At 37.5% G+C, this 12,629-nt stretch overlaps 1 protein-coding gene across 1 annotated transcript in view; it reads left to right on the forward strand.

Moving 5' to 3' along the window:
* LOC133458648 (occludin-like) overlaps positions 1-11,151 on the forward strand; it is a 33,634-nt gene extending 22,483 nt beyond the window's left edge. Inside the window, exons 5-9 of the mRNA XM_061738791.1 lie at positions 3,402-3,556; positions 5,757-5,975; positions 7,653-7,824; positions 9,201-9,242; positions 9,865-11,151. Of these exons, the coding sequence (XP_061594775.1) occupies positions 3,402-3,556; positions 5,757-5,975; positions 7,653-7,824; positions 9,201-9,242; positions 9,865-9,963 (687 nt within the window). The 3' untranslated portion in view covers positions 9,964-11,151. The remainder of the gene's footprint in view (positions 1-3,401; positions 3,557-5,756; positions 5,976-7,652; positions 7,825-9,200; positions 9,243-9,864) is intronic.
* Positions 11,152-12,629: the final 1,478 nt, after the last annotated feature.

Here is a 12,629-nt window from a genome sequence, read left to right on the forward strand (position 1 = left end):
TTCTTCTTCTTCTTCTTCTTCTTCTTCTTCTTCTTCTTCTTCGGCACAAATATAAGCATTCCTCCCTCAGAATACTTGTAATGAAAAGTAGTCTTATGCTATTCAAGATGTGGTTTTTAGGAAAGCGTGGCTTTTGATTACTCAAGCAGAAAGATAACATGCATTAAATTCTTTTTAAGGCTTTACTTTTTCCTTTCCACCACCAAATCTGCTTTTTTTTTGTTTTGTTTATCAGCTTTGACTGTGTTTCTCCTTCTTCAGCTCAAATGTATGTGTTCCTCATGTCTCCATTCCTCACTGCTGCAGCATCATTATCAACACAAACCGTTGTCTAAAATCATCTGCATGTCTCTTTCCATCTTTGCTTCTCAAGGTTCGGGACCTTTCTTTGTGCTTACATGTTCTGCTCACATCCGAATGGCTGCTGTGTTGCACACTGAGAGGACATTGTTAAGATTCTTCCATAAACTACTCTCCTCAAACAGGATTCTCCTGCAGCTGCAAGACGGGCAATCCCCCCCCCGCTCCCAAGCACTCCACCCACCACGATTATTGTGTGTTTGTGTTTTTTAGGACAAAGCTGATATCTTTCAAAGCAATTCACTTATTGAAATATTACCAAATAATACATATCAGTGCAAACGGATCACATGTTTTGCAAAGCATTCTTGAAAAAGTTGTATTTTTTTTCTGAGATTTAATCATCTTTTCGGAGGTTAAATATGATGGAAGCTTTTTAAGCCCCAAATATAAACAAGGGAGCTCTTTGATCTTCCAGGAAATGGCAACATATTTAGCTGTGATTAGAGCTAGCCTGATAAATGAAATATTCCTACAACTGAGAGATCACTGTGTGGTGTCTCTGCCTCTGCAAAGGCTGACTGAAAAGGGGTTGAGATTGCTTTTAGACAGCTGCAACAAAGTCAGTCTTATGTTTAGATAATATTCTAAGTAGCTACTAACTATCTGCCCCTGTGTACAAACTTAAAATACTAAAGTTTTTATTTTGCAAATCAGTTCCCATTCAAAATCTACGAAAGCATTGTCAGACTCTATTTCCCATTTAGCATTTGCATTAGGAGCTTTGTTTTTATAAGGCTTGTGAGTCTATTATAAACCAGGGATAGAAAACCTTTAGGATTATATTTTTATTGCATCATATTATCTTTCTGGAAATCCTCCGGAGGGGTAAGCTTCCCACACTACTGTGCTTTAATATAATCTCTTACATACATACTTTAACATATGAGCTGGGAGAAGTCGGGTCTGAATTTATTAAAGAAAGTCCAAATATTGTGCTCATGTTGATGTACAAGTCCCTTTTTCAGGGGGACAGAGGCCTGGCGCCGCTGCGTTGAGTAACAAGGGAGTGCAACCTTTACGACGGGTCTTCATTGACCAGAATCCCTGTATTTAAACCCTTAAACAAATATATAATTGACAGTTTTTAATTGTCTTGGAATTGAGCGTACTAATTATAATAGTTGATATAACAGTTTAACCGTATAACAGTTTTACAAGAAGATAGTTTATCCCTTGTTGTTGAACACATGATTTAATCTGCCCAGCAGTCTGGGAGTTTTATTATATGAGTCTGCTCTTTATAATAAGAGGATATACATTTGGTTCATGGGCACTGACGTGGCATCATACATCCCATGTTCTTTCTTTTACCCTTTCTTCTGGGAACAGGCTTTCTGTCTGTCTTTGCCTCTGTCCTCTAAAATTTGTATTATATTCAGTTTTTTATTTGATCATATTTTTCTAGAAACTGCACCGCAGTATTTTTTCATTTATACTCACTTCTGTTAAGATATAAGATGTTACACATACACGTTTTGTTGCATTTTAGAAAAATGTCCACCTTTCCTGGAAGTGTGATCTATACATTTATTTTAATAACTGATTATCGCCGGGTTGTCTCTCTAATTCTGGGAAAAGTATATTACAGTTAAATGCATTCAGCTGTATATTGTCTGGACCTAACAGGAAAGGATCTGGGTATATGTAACCCCCGGAAAACATTTCACAAGAGTTTTATTTGCAGTTTTCAACACTGGCTATTACCCAGTGGCTGCTAATATTAAACCAGCCTGAACGTCCAGGTTGCAGAAAGATTAGAATTAGTTTCAGTTGTTAACTGCTTCACGTGGGAGTAATGGAAAAGGCATTTAAAGCACTTGAAAAAACAGTGACCAACCCCGAGGTGTGCGTGGTGAGGAATTCTCGCTTGTAGACTCGATGACCTCAAAGGAAGGAATTGAAAATACAGATTAAGGTGAAGTTCTCCACATGAGGCCCCTTTTGTTTGAGGAAAGAAAGGAAGAGCGTCTCCGTTCCAGGTGCTCATGAGGCATGACACAACAGACAGAAGGGAAATAAAAGTTAGAATCATCTACCTTTTTATGTTAATACTTTTTATTAATTTTCGTAGGGACCACTACATTTCCGGAGATTACAATGATCCATCTATAGAGTATAACTCCCTCCCCGCCCCTAGAGACGCAGAAAACATGCAGTTCTGGCAACAACATGACAACATTTGAATGACCTACCTTTTTTATGTCTATATCATATTGCCATGACGGATTATTTAAGGTCAGAAAGTCAGAAATCTATACAAAACCTGTGATCTCAAGTGTGCTTCATGGGGCCAGAGAGGCTTCGTGAAGCAAACAGATGACCTACAGTTCACTGAGGAGTTGGATGTCCAATTTCATGCTTGACCCGTCACTCAGACTTTAAGCATTGAGGTTACCAAGCGTCTCAGTCTCGCCTCTACAGTCACTGTTTTTTTTTTCACTCCCTAGATGTTGACTTTCTTTGCTTTGACACTTTTTCTTAGACTGAAAATTAGTCTTGTACAATGTGTGAAAAAGAAAGTTATTTAACAGGTAGGGCTGTGCAATTAATCGATTTTAAATCTAAATCGGATTTATTAATCAAGACGATGTTAAAAAAAGGAAAATCAGAAAATCGATTTTCCTTTTTTGCAGCTGGCTGCATTACAGACAGAGCTCTTCTAGTCATCTTTGTTTGGTCAAGAAAATTGTAAATGTTGTCACTTTAATAAACTCAAGGAGGATTTACAGTATCTTTCAATTGCACTTCATTGCCAATACGGAAATTTGTTTGCTTTTTTTCTTTAAAAATATCGATAAAATATTTGAAACAATTTATTCCATTGTCTTTTGTAGTTTTATCAAAAAAATCGAAATCGAAAATCGGGTTTTCAGAGAAAAAAAATTGTGATTTTATTTTTGTCCAAAATCGCCCAGCCCTATTAACAGGTTATTAATCAGAACTTTAGCCGGCCGGGTGGTTTTTGTCTTTGTGAGCAGTAGAGTTGTTTGTTTGCGTTTGCTGAGCCTGTTCCTTGTGTTTTTTCCTGTCTGCATTAGGTGAACAATGTGGAGGAAAGCCGCAGTGTTCAGGATGCACCTACGCTGCTGGTGTCAGAGAAGGGAGGCGGGCTGCTCAACGCCTCGGCTAACAGCGTCATTTCATACCCTCCGGTCAAAGTGGACAGCGGATCCTACAATGGGGATGATAACCAGTAGGTGACCTTGTTTTCTCAGCGCCTGCTGTAATGTTTAGATATTTATATTGTTATGGTCTTTAAGACTTAAAAATGACAACATGAGCAAACAAAAATGTGAATTGAATTGCAGTTAGATATGTTTATATGAGATAATGCTATTACTTTGTTAGTTATTCAAATTAACAGACATGTTAATCACAGTTTAAATAATCAGACTTGATTCCAATATACATTCTCCTGGTCGCTATCAAAAATATCTGAATTGTATTTATTGATACAGATTTGGCATTAAACAAGGAATTACAGCATCAAAAATGCAGGACCACATGTTTCCATGTAATTTGTTCTTTTCATGTCTCATCAGTTGTGAAGGATATTATTGTTTGGATTGTGCAGTGGATAAAGTGATCTTTTTTTTTTGCAAAATTAGATTTCTGTGCGGAAAGGTCAGTGCAAGTTTGTGTAGTGTAAAACCTTGCCCACAATGAGAGGACGCCTAAACATGTGACTTGCACAAGCAGTTCTAATCACTAGTCTGTTTTAAAGCCCATATAAACATATTGCTCTGCCTACATGAGCCAGAGCTGTGTGTGACCTTTGGGTTTTGTTGGATTAACCCGCCATTGTTGTTTCTCCTCCTGTTCATTGAATTCTCCGAGGAGTAGAGTCCCTGGCGAGAGAAGCAGAATGCTAGTGGATGTTTAGACTACTGTGTACTCGTGTGTGAGTCAGACAAGAAATGTACTGTACACTTCCTAAAGTTACCCAACATCTCTTTGACTTTGAAAAAAAAAAATCATTCTCGTGCCAGAAATATATTAGAAAAATGACCTAAGCGCACTCTGTGCTGTCAACAACACGAAGTACAAAATATTACATGTAGACTGGGCTTTGAATCGGCTCAAGTGCAGAATAATTTAATGATTTCCTCTTTTGCAAAGTACACAGCGCTGGCATTTCATAAGCAGAAGAATGTTCTGCCTGGGGACCGGCGGTGTGCTCTGTTGTTGACATAAATCAGCCTTTCATAAGAACTTGTAATATCTGTGCCATTGGATTTGGATTCCTCTGCAAATCCCCTACAACCCTAAAAAATTGATTGCGTGTCCCGTAACTTATTAAAGAGCTGTACCTGCTTTCTGGTCACTGAGAGACTACATATGGCTCAGTCAGGCTAGACGGGGGGCAAGGACTAGTAAATGTTAGTGGTTCAAAGTATCTGTTTTCCTTCAGTTTTCATCTCTCTGGTCCTCTGTTCCTTTCTTTAAATGTGTTTTATTTCAGTTTATTCAAATTTTTTAAGATGTTATATTGTATTGTTCTTACTGTTAACAGCTCTCAAGAGACAAAAGCATTTGACTATGATTTTAAAGAAATTAAAGGTTGTGTTGCAGTATTTAGACGAGTAGAGCTGATGATACTGTGCTGTTCGCTCATAAAACTCCTGCACAACAACTGGAAACTGAAAAGGGATCACCAAGACCATTAAATTACACATTTTATCTTGCTTTTTTTTAGTTATTACAATTAACAGCCATGTTTTTACATGATGATCATAGTTTAAATAATCAGACTTGATTCTAGTACAGGACTGTCTCAGAAAATTAGAATATTGTGATAAAGTTCTTTATTTTCTGTAATGCAGTTAAAAAAACTAAAATGTCATACATTCTGGATTCATTACAAATCAACTGACATATTGCAAGCCTTTTATTATTTTAATATTGCTGATTATGGTTTACAGTTTAAGATTAAGATTCCCAGAATATTCACATTTTTTGAGATAGGATATTTGAGTTTTCTTAAACTGTAAGCCATGATCAGCAATATTAAAATAATAAAAGCAATATTATAAAACTGCAATATTTCAGTTGATTTGTAATGAATCCAGAATGTATGACATTTTTGCATTACAAAAAATAAAGAACTTTATCACAATATTCTAATTTTCCGAGACAGTCCTGTATATCTACATTGTCCTGTTCGCTATCAAAAATATCTGAATTGAAACTATCCAAGACCATTAAATTACACATTTTATCTTGCTTTCTTTTATGTGTAAACCAGGAAAAAGCCACTTCACTCCCTCGGGTACGAAGATGAATGTAAAAATATGAATTAAAGGCTCTCACACCTATTATTAACTCTTCATGGGGTCTCAAGACAGGTCATCTTAAGAAGCTGTTTTCCTCATCCTTGTTTTGTCGTCTTGCAGGTACTCTGAGAGAACAACCAGCCGGCCGTCGGAGGAATTCCCCCACGGCGGACGGAACAGCTCCAGCCCTTCAGACGACACAGGTGGAGCCCGCAAACCCTCTGCACACAGAGGCAAGAGGCGCAGACGCAACCCAGAACTAGACGAGTCTCAGTATGAAACGGAGTACACCACCGGGGGAGAGACGGGCAACGAACTCGACATAGAACAGTGGGAGCGGTAAGTTGTGATCTTCGGTCAGTGTGCCACTTTATCTTTGAACTTCTGAGTTACTGCGTGGCTCAGAGAGACAACGTCATTAGCTGAAGGACTTGTAGATTACAGTCCAAATTAGGCCTGTGTTGAAGAAAATAATTTTCCAATTCTAAATCGATTTTCATATTCATTCCTAAATACCGATTCTTTATTTCTTTATTTGTATGGACATCACAATTACATAGGACAAACCAAATGCACTGTTTGAGTGTTTTAGCACACATGCTAATTTACAACACTTGTCCACAGGAGCCTTTTAAAAAAGTACAGACAATAAAATATACAATAAAATTAGAGGATGACAAAAGATGTAAAGCAAAGACAACATAATGCAAAAGCAGAACCAGACCTGACCTATTCATGTAGGCACTGTTGTTTAGATTTGAGCCATAATTGAGTTTTGCACCCTTCACAGAAAAGACAGACTCACCAAAAGAGGTCTTATACTTTAGGATACAACAATCACCATTGGTGGAGGCCCGTGTGGTTACTCTACCAGAGCTCTGATGCCTAATAACTACTTCAGAAAACAGGGGTGAAACATGATTATGTAAACATTTAAAAACCAGTTTAAGACTACTAAAATTCACAAAGTTTTCAAAAATGAAAAGGTTGTGTTTTCTTACAATTTCACAGTGGTGCAATCTCATAGGTTTCTGATCCGTAATTTTTATTGCCTGCTTGTATAATGATATTATAGGTTTTAGAGTTGTTAGAGAGGCAAATGACCATGATGTGATGCAATATGACAAATGTGAAAAGATCATTGCATGCATGTATAATCGCGCAGTTTGACATGACAAATTCCTTTGAATATAACGAAATACATTTTAGATTCGTATGTCTAAAGATTTTTTTTCTTCATTACATTTTCGCCCGGTGAACTTTAATCCCAGTAGTCACATCTTTTAATTCACACATGGGCGTGGTTTGACACTATCAAACAATGAACATGGCGTTGAAGAGTAGCTGCAGCGATTGCAGCGACAGGCCTACTAGTATTCATATGTTGCATAACTACAGTCATAATTCAGGCAGCAGCTCAAAAAACATTTTTAATAACACTAACCCAAATCAGTATCGGATCGAATCGAATCGGATCAAATCAAATCCTGATAATCGATTCTGAATCTTAAGAATCGGAATCAAATCGATTCTTGACATTTGAATCGATCCCCAGCCCTGGTCCAAATGCTGTTGCTCCTGTTGCCCGGTGACAGCTGGCCAAAGCTTCAACCCCCCTCCATCTATGAACAGGATGAAATGAGCATGGAAAAGGATGGATTGATGGACTGTTGCTCCCTCAGGACCAGACCCACATTCTCTGACATGAATTAATAACTATAAGCCTAGAAAAACAAGCTTATGTGACATTAATTTGCTTGAAAACGCAACAAACATTTTAGAGGTTTTCAAACATGTAAGTACTGTATAAAACAATAAAGTAGAGGATACTTAAATGCATGGAAAAAGCTCTAGTCGGTTTTCCTTGGTTAATCCTCTAAGGCATGCCAGTTCACATGTCAGTCATAATCAGAGAAATAGGACAAAGGTGTAAGAAATGAGTCACTGTAGAGAGATTCTTGTTCTTTCTTCTTGTTCTTGTTCATCGTTGTCATTCTCTCGTCCTTCTTAATCTAGGATGTACCCGGAGATAAGATCGGATGTTCAGCGTCATGACTATAAAAGAGAGTTCGACGCTGACCTTCGGCTGTACAAGCGACTGTGTGCAGAAATGGACGACATTAATGATCAGCTGAACAAACTGAGTCGGCAGCTGGACACGCTGGACGAAACCTCCTCCAAATACCAGGTTAGAGGAACGGTCCGCACCGCTCACCAACAAATATGAACAGAAAACATTCAGTGTTTGCAAAATTAGCCTGAATGAGTCTGTAATGTCATTAAGAAGATTATTCCCTCACAGTATATTATAACACGGCATTTTGATAGGATTGAAGAAGTCAACCGAATAAACAAATTAACGTAATCAGGCATAAAGAATTAATGGAGGAATTGGCAGTGTTTTTTAATTTTAGTATTGATGTATTTTTTTTGTCACAAACGATCTCATGTTATGCACTTAAAATTGGGAGACTTTTTATGATTATTTTATTTTATGATGACTATTTATGATTAAATGATCTGTGTTTTGAGCACAAATGACCAGAATAACCCGTTATTGAGTAATTTTGGACTGATGCTTGCAGCATTTTTGCTTCTGCAGCCACTTGCTCAAACACCAGCATTGTTATATGAAATTATAAAATCTATTAACTTTTTTTTTCTGCCATGACTAAATTTGATGGCAACAAGCTAAAGACCTCAATGAGAAGGGGCTGCGGTTGAGTTACATTCTTAAGCAAAACAAAAAGACCCACACCTCCATACAACCTGCTAGGATGGTGTCAAAGGTCAAATTTACCCCAATTTACTGACTTGAGCTGTAAAAGTCATGCTTAACAAAAGGTTGCTAAAATAATACAAACATTTCACGCTAAATGGCAATTTTCAGATGTGCTGTATTCAAGTATTTCTTTTCTTTCTGCATAAAAAGAAACATGCTGTTGCACAACTTGTTCCTACTGAGCCAAGTTTTGATCGTATCTGTTCTTATTTCCCAACAAACACAGATTTTTATCTTCCTGGCTTTCATTGTGATAAAAAGAGAGAGTCACTGTATAATTTTACGTTTTACAGTCGACAGCTGAAGTTGTTTCATTTGTGCCACATTTGTATTCATCTTGTTGAATGGAATGCGGAGGATGCAACATCTCTATTTTACACACTTCATTTTTCATTTTAATGATCACTGTTCTGGCAGCAAGAATGAAAAATGCTCTTATCAGGAATCAGGAAGCTGAGTAGAAAAGGGAGTTTTTTGGACTCATTTAAATCAAATATATCAATTGCACTGAAGAAAAAATTTGAAAAAAACAACTTAATACTTAAGCACAGATAACTTTGACTATTAATTATTAAGCATGTTGTGCTTTGTCTCAAGAGAAATGTGGCGTTTTCGATCTGGTAACTGAAATGATTCAGGCCTTCACCACCTTGTTGATGCTTATAAATATAGACACAGACAAACATCTGCTTAAAGACATGTTGATTATCCACAAACTACATAAAATAAAGGTATAAAATGGAAACGATGACTATAACGAATGTTTCCTCTTTCGTTCTCAGGCTGTTGCGGATGAATATAACCAGCTGAAGGATCTGAAGCAGGTCAGGAGACATTTCTGTTGTCTTTTTTCATGATGTTGCTTTTAAAATAGTCCAGTGTCAATTCCAGTGTCGGGGAAGCTGTTTAAAATGTAAATAAAAATACATTTAAATTATTTCTAAATCTCATAAACCCATATTTATTCCCAAATAGAAACTAAAACACCTATCAGATGTCGAAACTGAGACATTTTGCCATTTCATGGACAATAGTAGCTCATTTTGAATTTGATGGCAGTAACGCATCTCAAAAAACATATGTCGCTCTTAAACCTTTATGTGCTTTTCAGCATTGATTGTGCCTCTCCAGTCGTGTAAGCTGTCGTAGACACTAATGCAACCCTATATAGTCAGAGATGCAAGCTTTTAAACTAAACAAACTGGATGGCCTAAAAAAAAATTATGATTCATCGGACCATCTGTTTTTATTTACATTTTACACAACGTCCCAACTTTTCTGGAATTGGTGTGTTTAGCAGGTTTTTAATTCGACTGCATCTCAACTGTCTTATGATGTCTTCACAGTCACATAAATGAAAGCCTGTCCTAAAATATAACAAATATTATCACTTTCTAAGTTGAAATATTTTGAAATGTTTCTAAATGTGCTATTTGTGTTCTGCAGACCGCAGATTATCAGTCTAAGAAGAAAGAGTGTCGTAGCCTGAGACACAAACTGTTCCACATCAAGCGCATGGTGAAAGAGTACGACAAGAAGCACTGAGGGATCCCCTTCGCCCCAACTCTCAGCGCTACGGTTCACACTGAAAAGCTTTGCAGACATGCGCCAAAATACACTCCCAAACACTGGAAAGACTGTGACATGCTGAAACCAAAGTTGCAGCATACGAACTGGCACGTGCGCACACATACAACACACTGACACACACCTACACCGGGGAGCATTTTGTATATTGGAAATAATAATCTAGATTTGTTTTTATTTTTGTTCACTCGCATATAATCACAGTTTTCGTGGAGGAAAAATAAAGGCAGACGTAAACGTCTCTCTGAAGATTAAGCTAAGTGTTTGCTGTGCTGCACGCAGACAGGTGGGCGCAGTGAGAGAGAGGTTGTTTGAAAGTTATCTGATCACCTTTGATAACCCGGGGATGTTTGTTCTGCAGATTCGCTGCGTTTCTTTGTTTTATCTCCGCAGATAAAGACGTGGAGCAGTATTGTAGGGAATGTAGCGACGGTTGAGACAAGTCGCAGCGATTATTTCTTACGTAACCTTTGTTGCAAACGATCTTCATTTGAGCTTTTTTTCTCACCCACCTCAGTGTTTGTAATTACTTTAACCATCAGTGATCCGCTAACTGTGGTGACCATGCTACTGTTTTTATACTGATTGAGATCTGATAAGACCAAAAAGAGGAGAGACCGGCCAGTGAGACATATGTGACCTTCTTATATTGTACAGCACAGACTTTTAATGATTCCACTTCACTTACCAAGAACAAACGTAAACATTCGTCTGCTCGAATAGTCTGTTAGGTTCTTAAGGATGTGTGAAATGCTAAAGACTCGTGGTGGCTTGTTTCTTTGTTTTGTTTGATAAATCAGTGTTCATTCAAAAATCTTCATAAGCTGTTCAGATAAGTAAACTTAACCAAGCTATTTTGTATCATGAATACTTCTCAACAAACGTGTCATTTGATTCCTTTTCACTGAAATCTGCTCTAGTTTTATATTAATCAGTTTCATCTAAAAGAAATCTGCTGTACGTTTTAAAATTTAGGCACATCTTTGATTTCTTATGCATTTGTATTTTTATGAAGAGTGTTTTATCATTTTACAAACCATTTGCGAGCCATTTATTTTTGTAAGAATTTATTTTCTTTGATGCCATTATTATGAAATACCTTTTTTTTTTGTAACCGTACACTTCCATAAATTATGTTGTCTAAAAAAAACATGAATCTAGTATGTAATAAACATCTAATTCTCAAAAGTAATCTCAGTTTTTCACTTTTACTGCTGATTTGGAGAGATCTCCTACAGCGAGCATCCAGCAGGGAGAGCAGGAAACGTTTCTCTTCCAGAGTCGAGTCCAGTGATGCTGCCGCGAGCTGCTGCTGTCCTCTAGTGGTGAGTCCTTGCAGTCGGTCCATATTCATTTGTTATTCCGCTGTTGTACATCTGTCGTAATATGATATCAGTAGGTCATCGGTGATCGGCTGAAGGTGGCGTGTTAGCTGGTGTGAGAATAAAGGCCCTCTGATGATGACTCGGGAGAAAAACAGGGCATCCAATTATCTGTTAATGCTGCAGTGGAGCTGACAAAACACATCAAGTTTCTGACGCTCAGTACAGAGATTAAAAGAACACAGATGCTTTCTTTTCTTCTTCCTGAGGGATGTTAGGAAGCACATCCTCTGCTGTGCCTTTCTCAGATGCTCAGCATTGTTTGCTCAGGAACCCTCACATCTGAGACCCTCGCTGATGTAGATAGGCTCATTGTTCAATATATTCCTCCTGAAATCAACACTCAGCTCTTGGCTTTGAAACTGCTGATAACCTTTGTACCTCTCACTTATAAAAAAAAGGTCTCATCTCCTCCTGAGACGAGTCCCACCAGAACTGAACCAGGCGATCAGGAGGCTCATAGGTCCTATTGAGAGCGCTCTGTAAGAAAGTTACCCGGTAACAAATGCTTATTGATTAGTCCCTGATCTTCCTATTTAAAAGTTGTCTTAGCCTTGACCGCGTCTACAATTGCTTCAAATGTCCAAATACAGGAGAAGTGTACTGATCCAGGTCGTGATGTTTGAAAATGTTCCAGTCTGTACTTTAATATATACATATATACATTAGGGTTGGGCGGTATGGACTAAAAAATTGATCACAATAATTTCTGGCATTTATCCCAATAACGATAAAAATGATGATAAAATTCCAATTCAACTCCACCTTTTTAACTATAAATCTATCATCACATTCAGTCTTTGGAGCCCCCAAAACACTGCTCTAAAAGAATACTAAATGCTACTAAACTACACCAATTAAATTGAATTGATAAAAAACTATTAAATGAGTTACACCTGTACTGCAAAACTATAATGACTAAGATACGCCATCATCAACGGGAATTTATCCTTCTTTCTTTCTTTCTTTCTTTCTTTCTTTCTTTCTTTCTTTCTTTCTTTCTTTCTTTCTTTCTTTCTTTCTTTCTTTCTTTCTTTCTTTCTGGCTCATTTCCTTCCTTCCTTCCTTCCTTCCTTCCTTCCTTCCTTCCTTCCTTCCTTCCTTCCTTCCTTCCTTCCTTCCTTCCTTCCTTCCTTCCTTCCTTCCTTCCTTCCTTCCTTCCTTCCTTCACGTATGTTGTGCGTCGATTTAGCACAGAACCATAAATCAGCTTTACACATCGTATCGTATCGTTTTTACCGT

Source organism: Cololabis saira, chromosome 13 (assembly GCF_033807715.1).
Source record: "Cololabis saira isolate AMF1-May2022 chromosome 13, fColSai1.1, whole genome shotgun sequence".
Taxonomy (NCBI): Eukaryota; Metazoa; Chordata; class Actinopteri; order Beloniformes; family Belonidae; genus Cololabis; species Cololabis saira.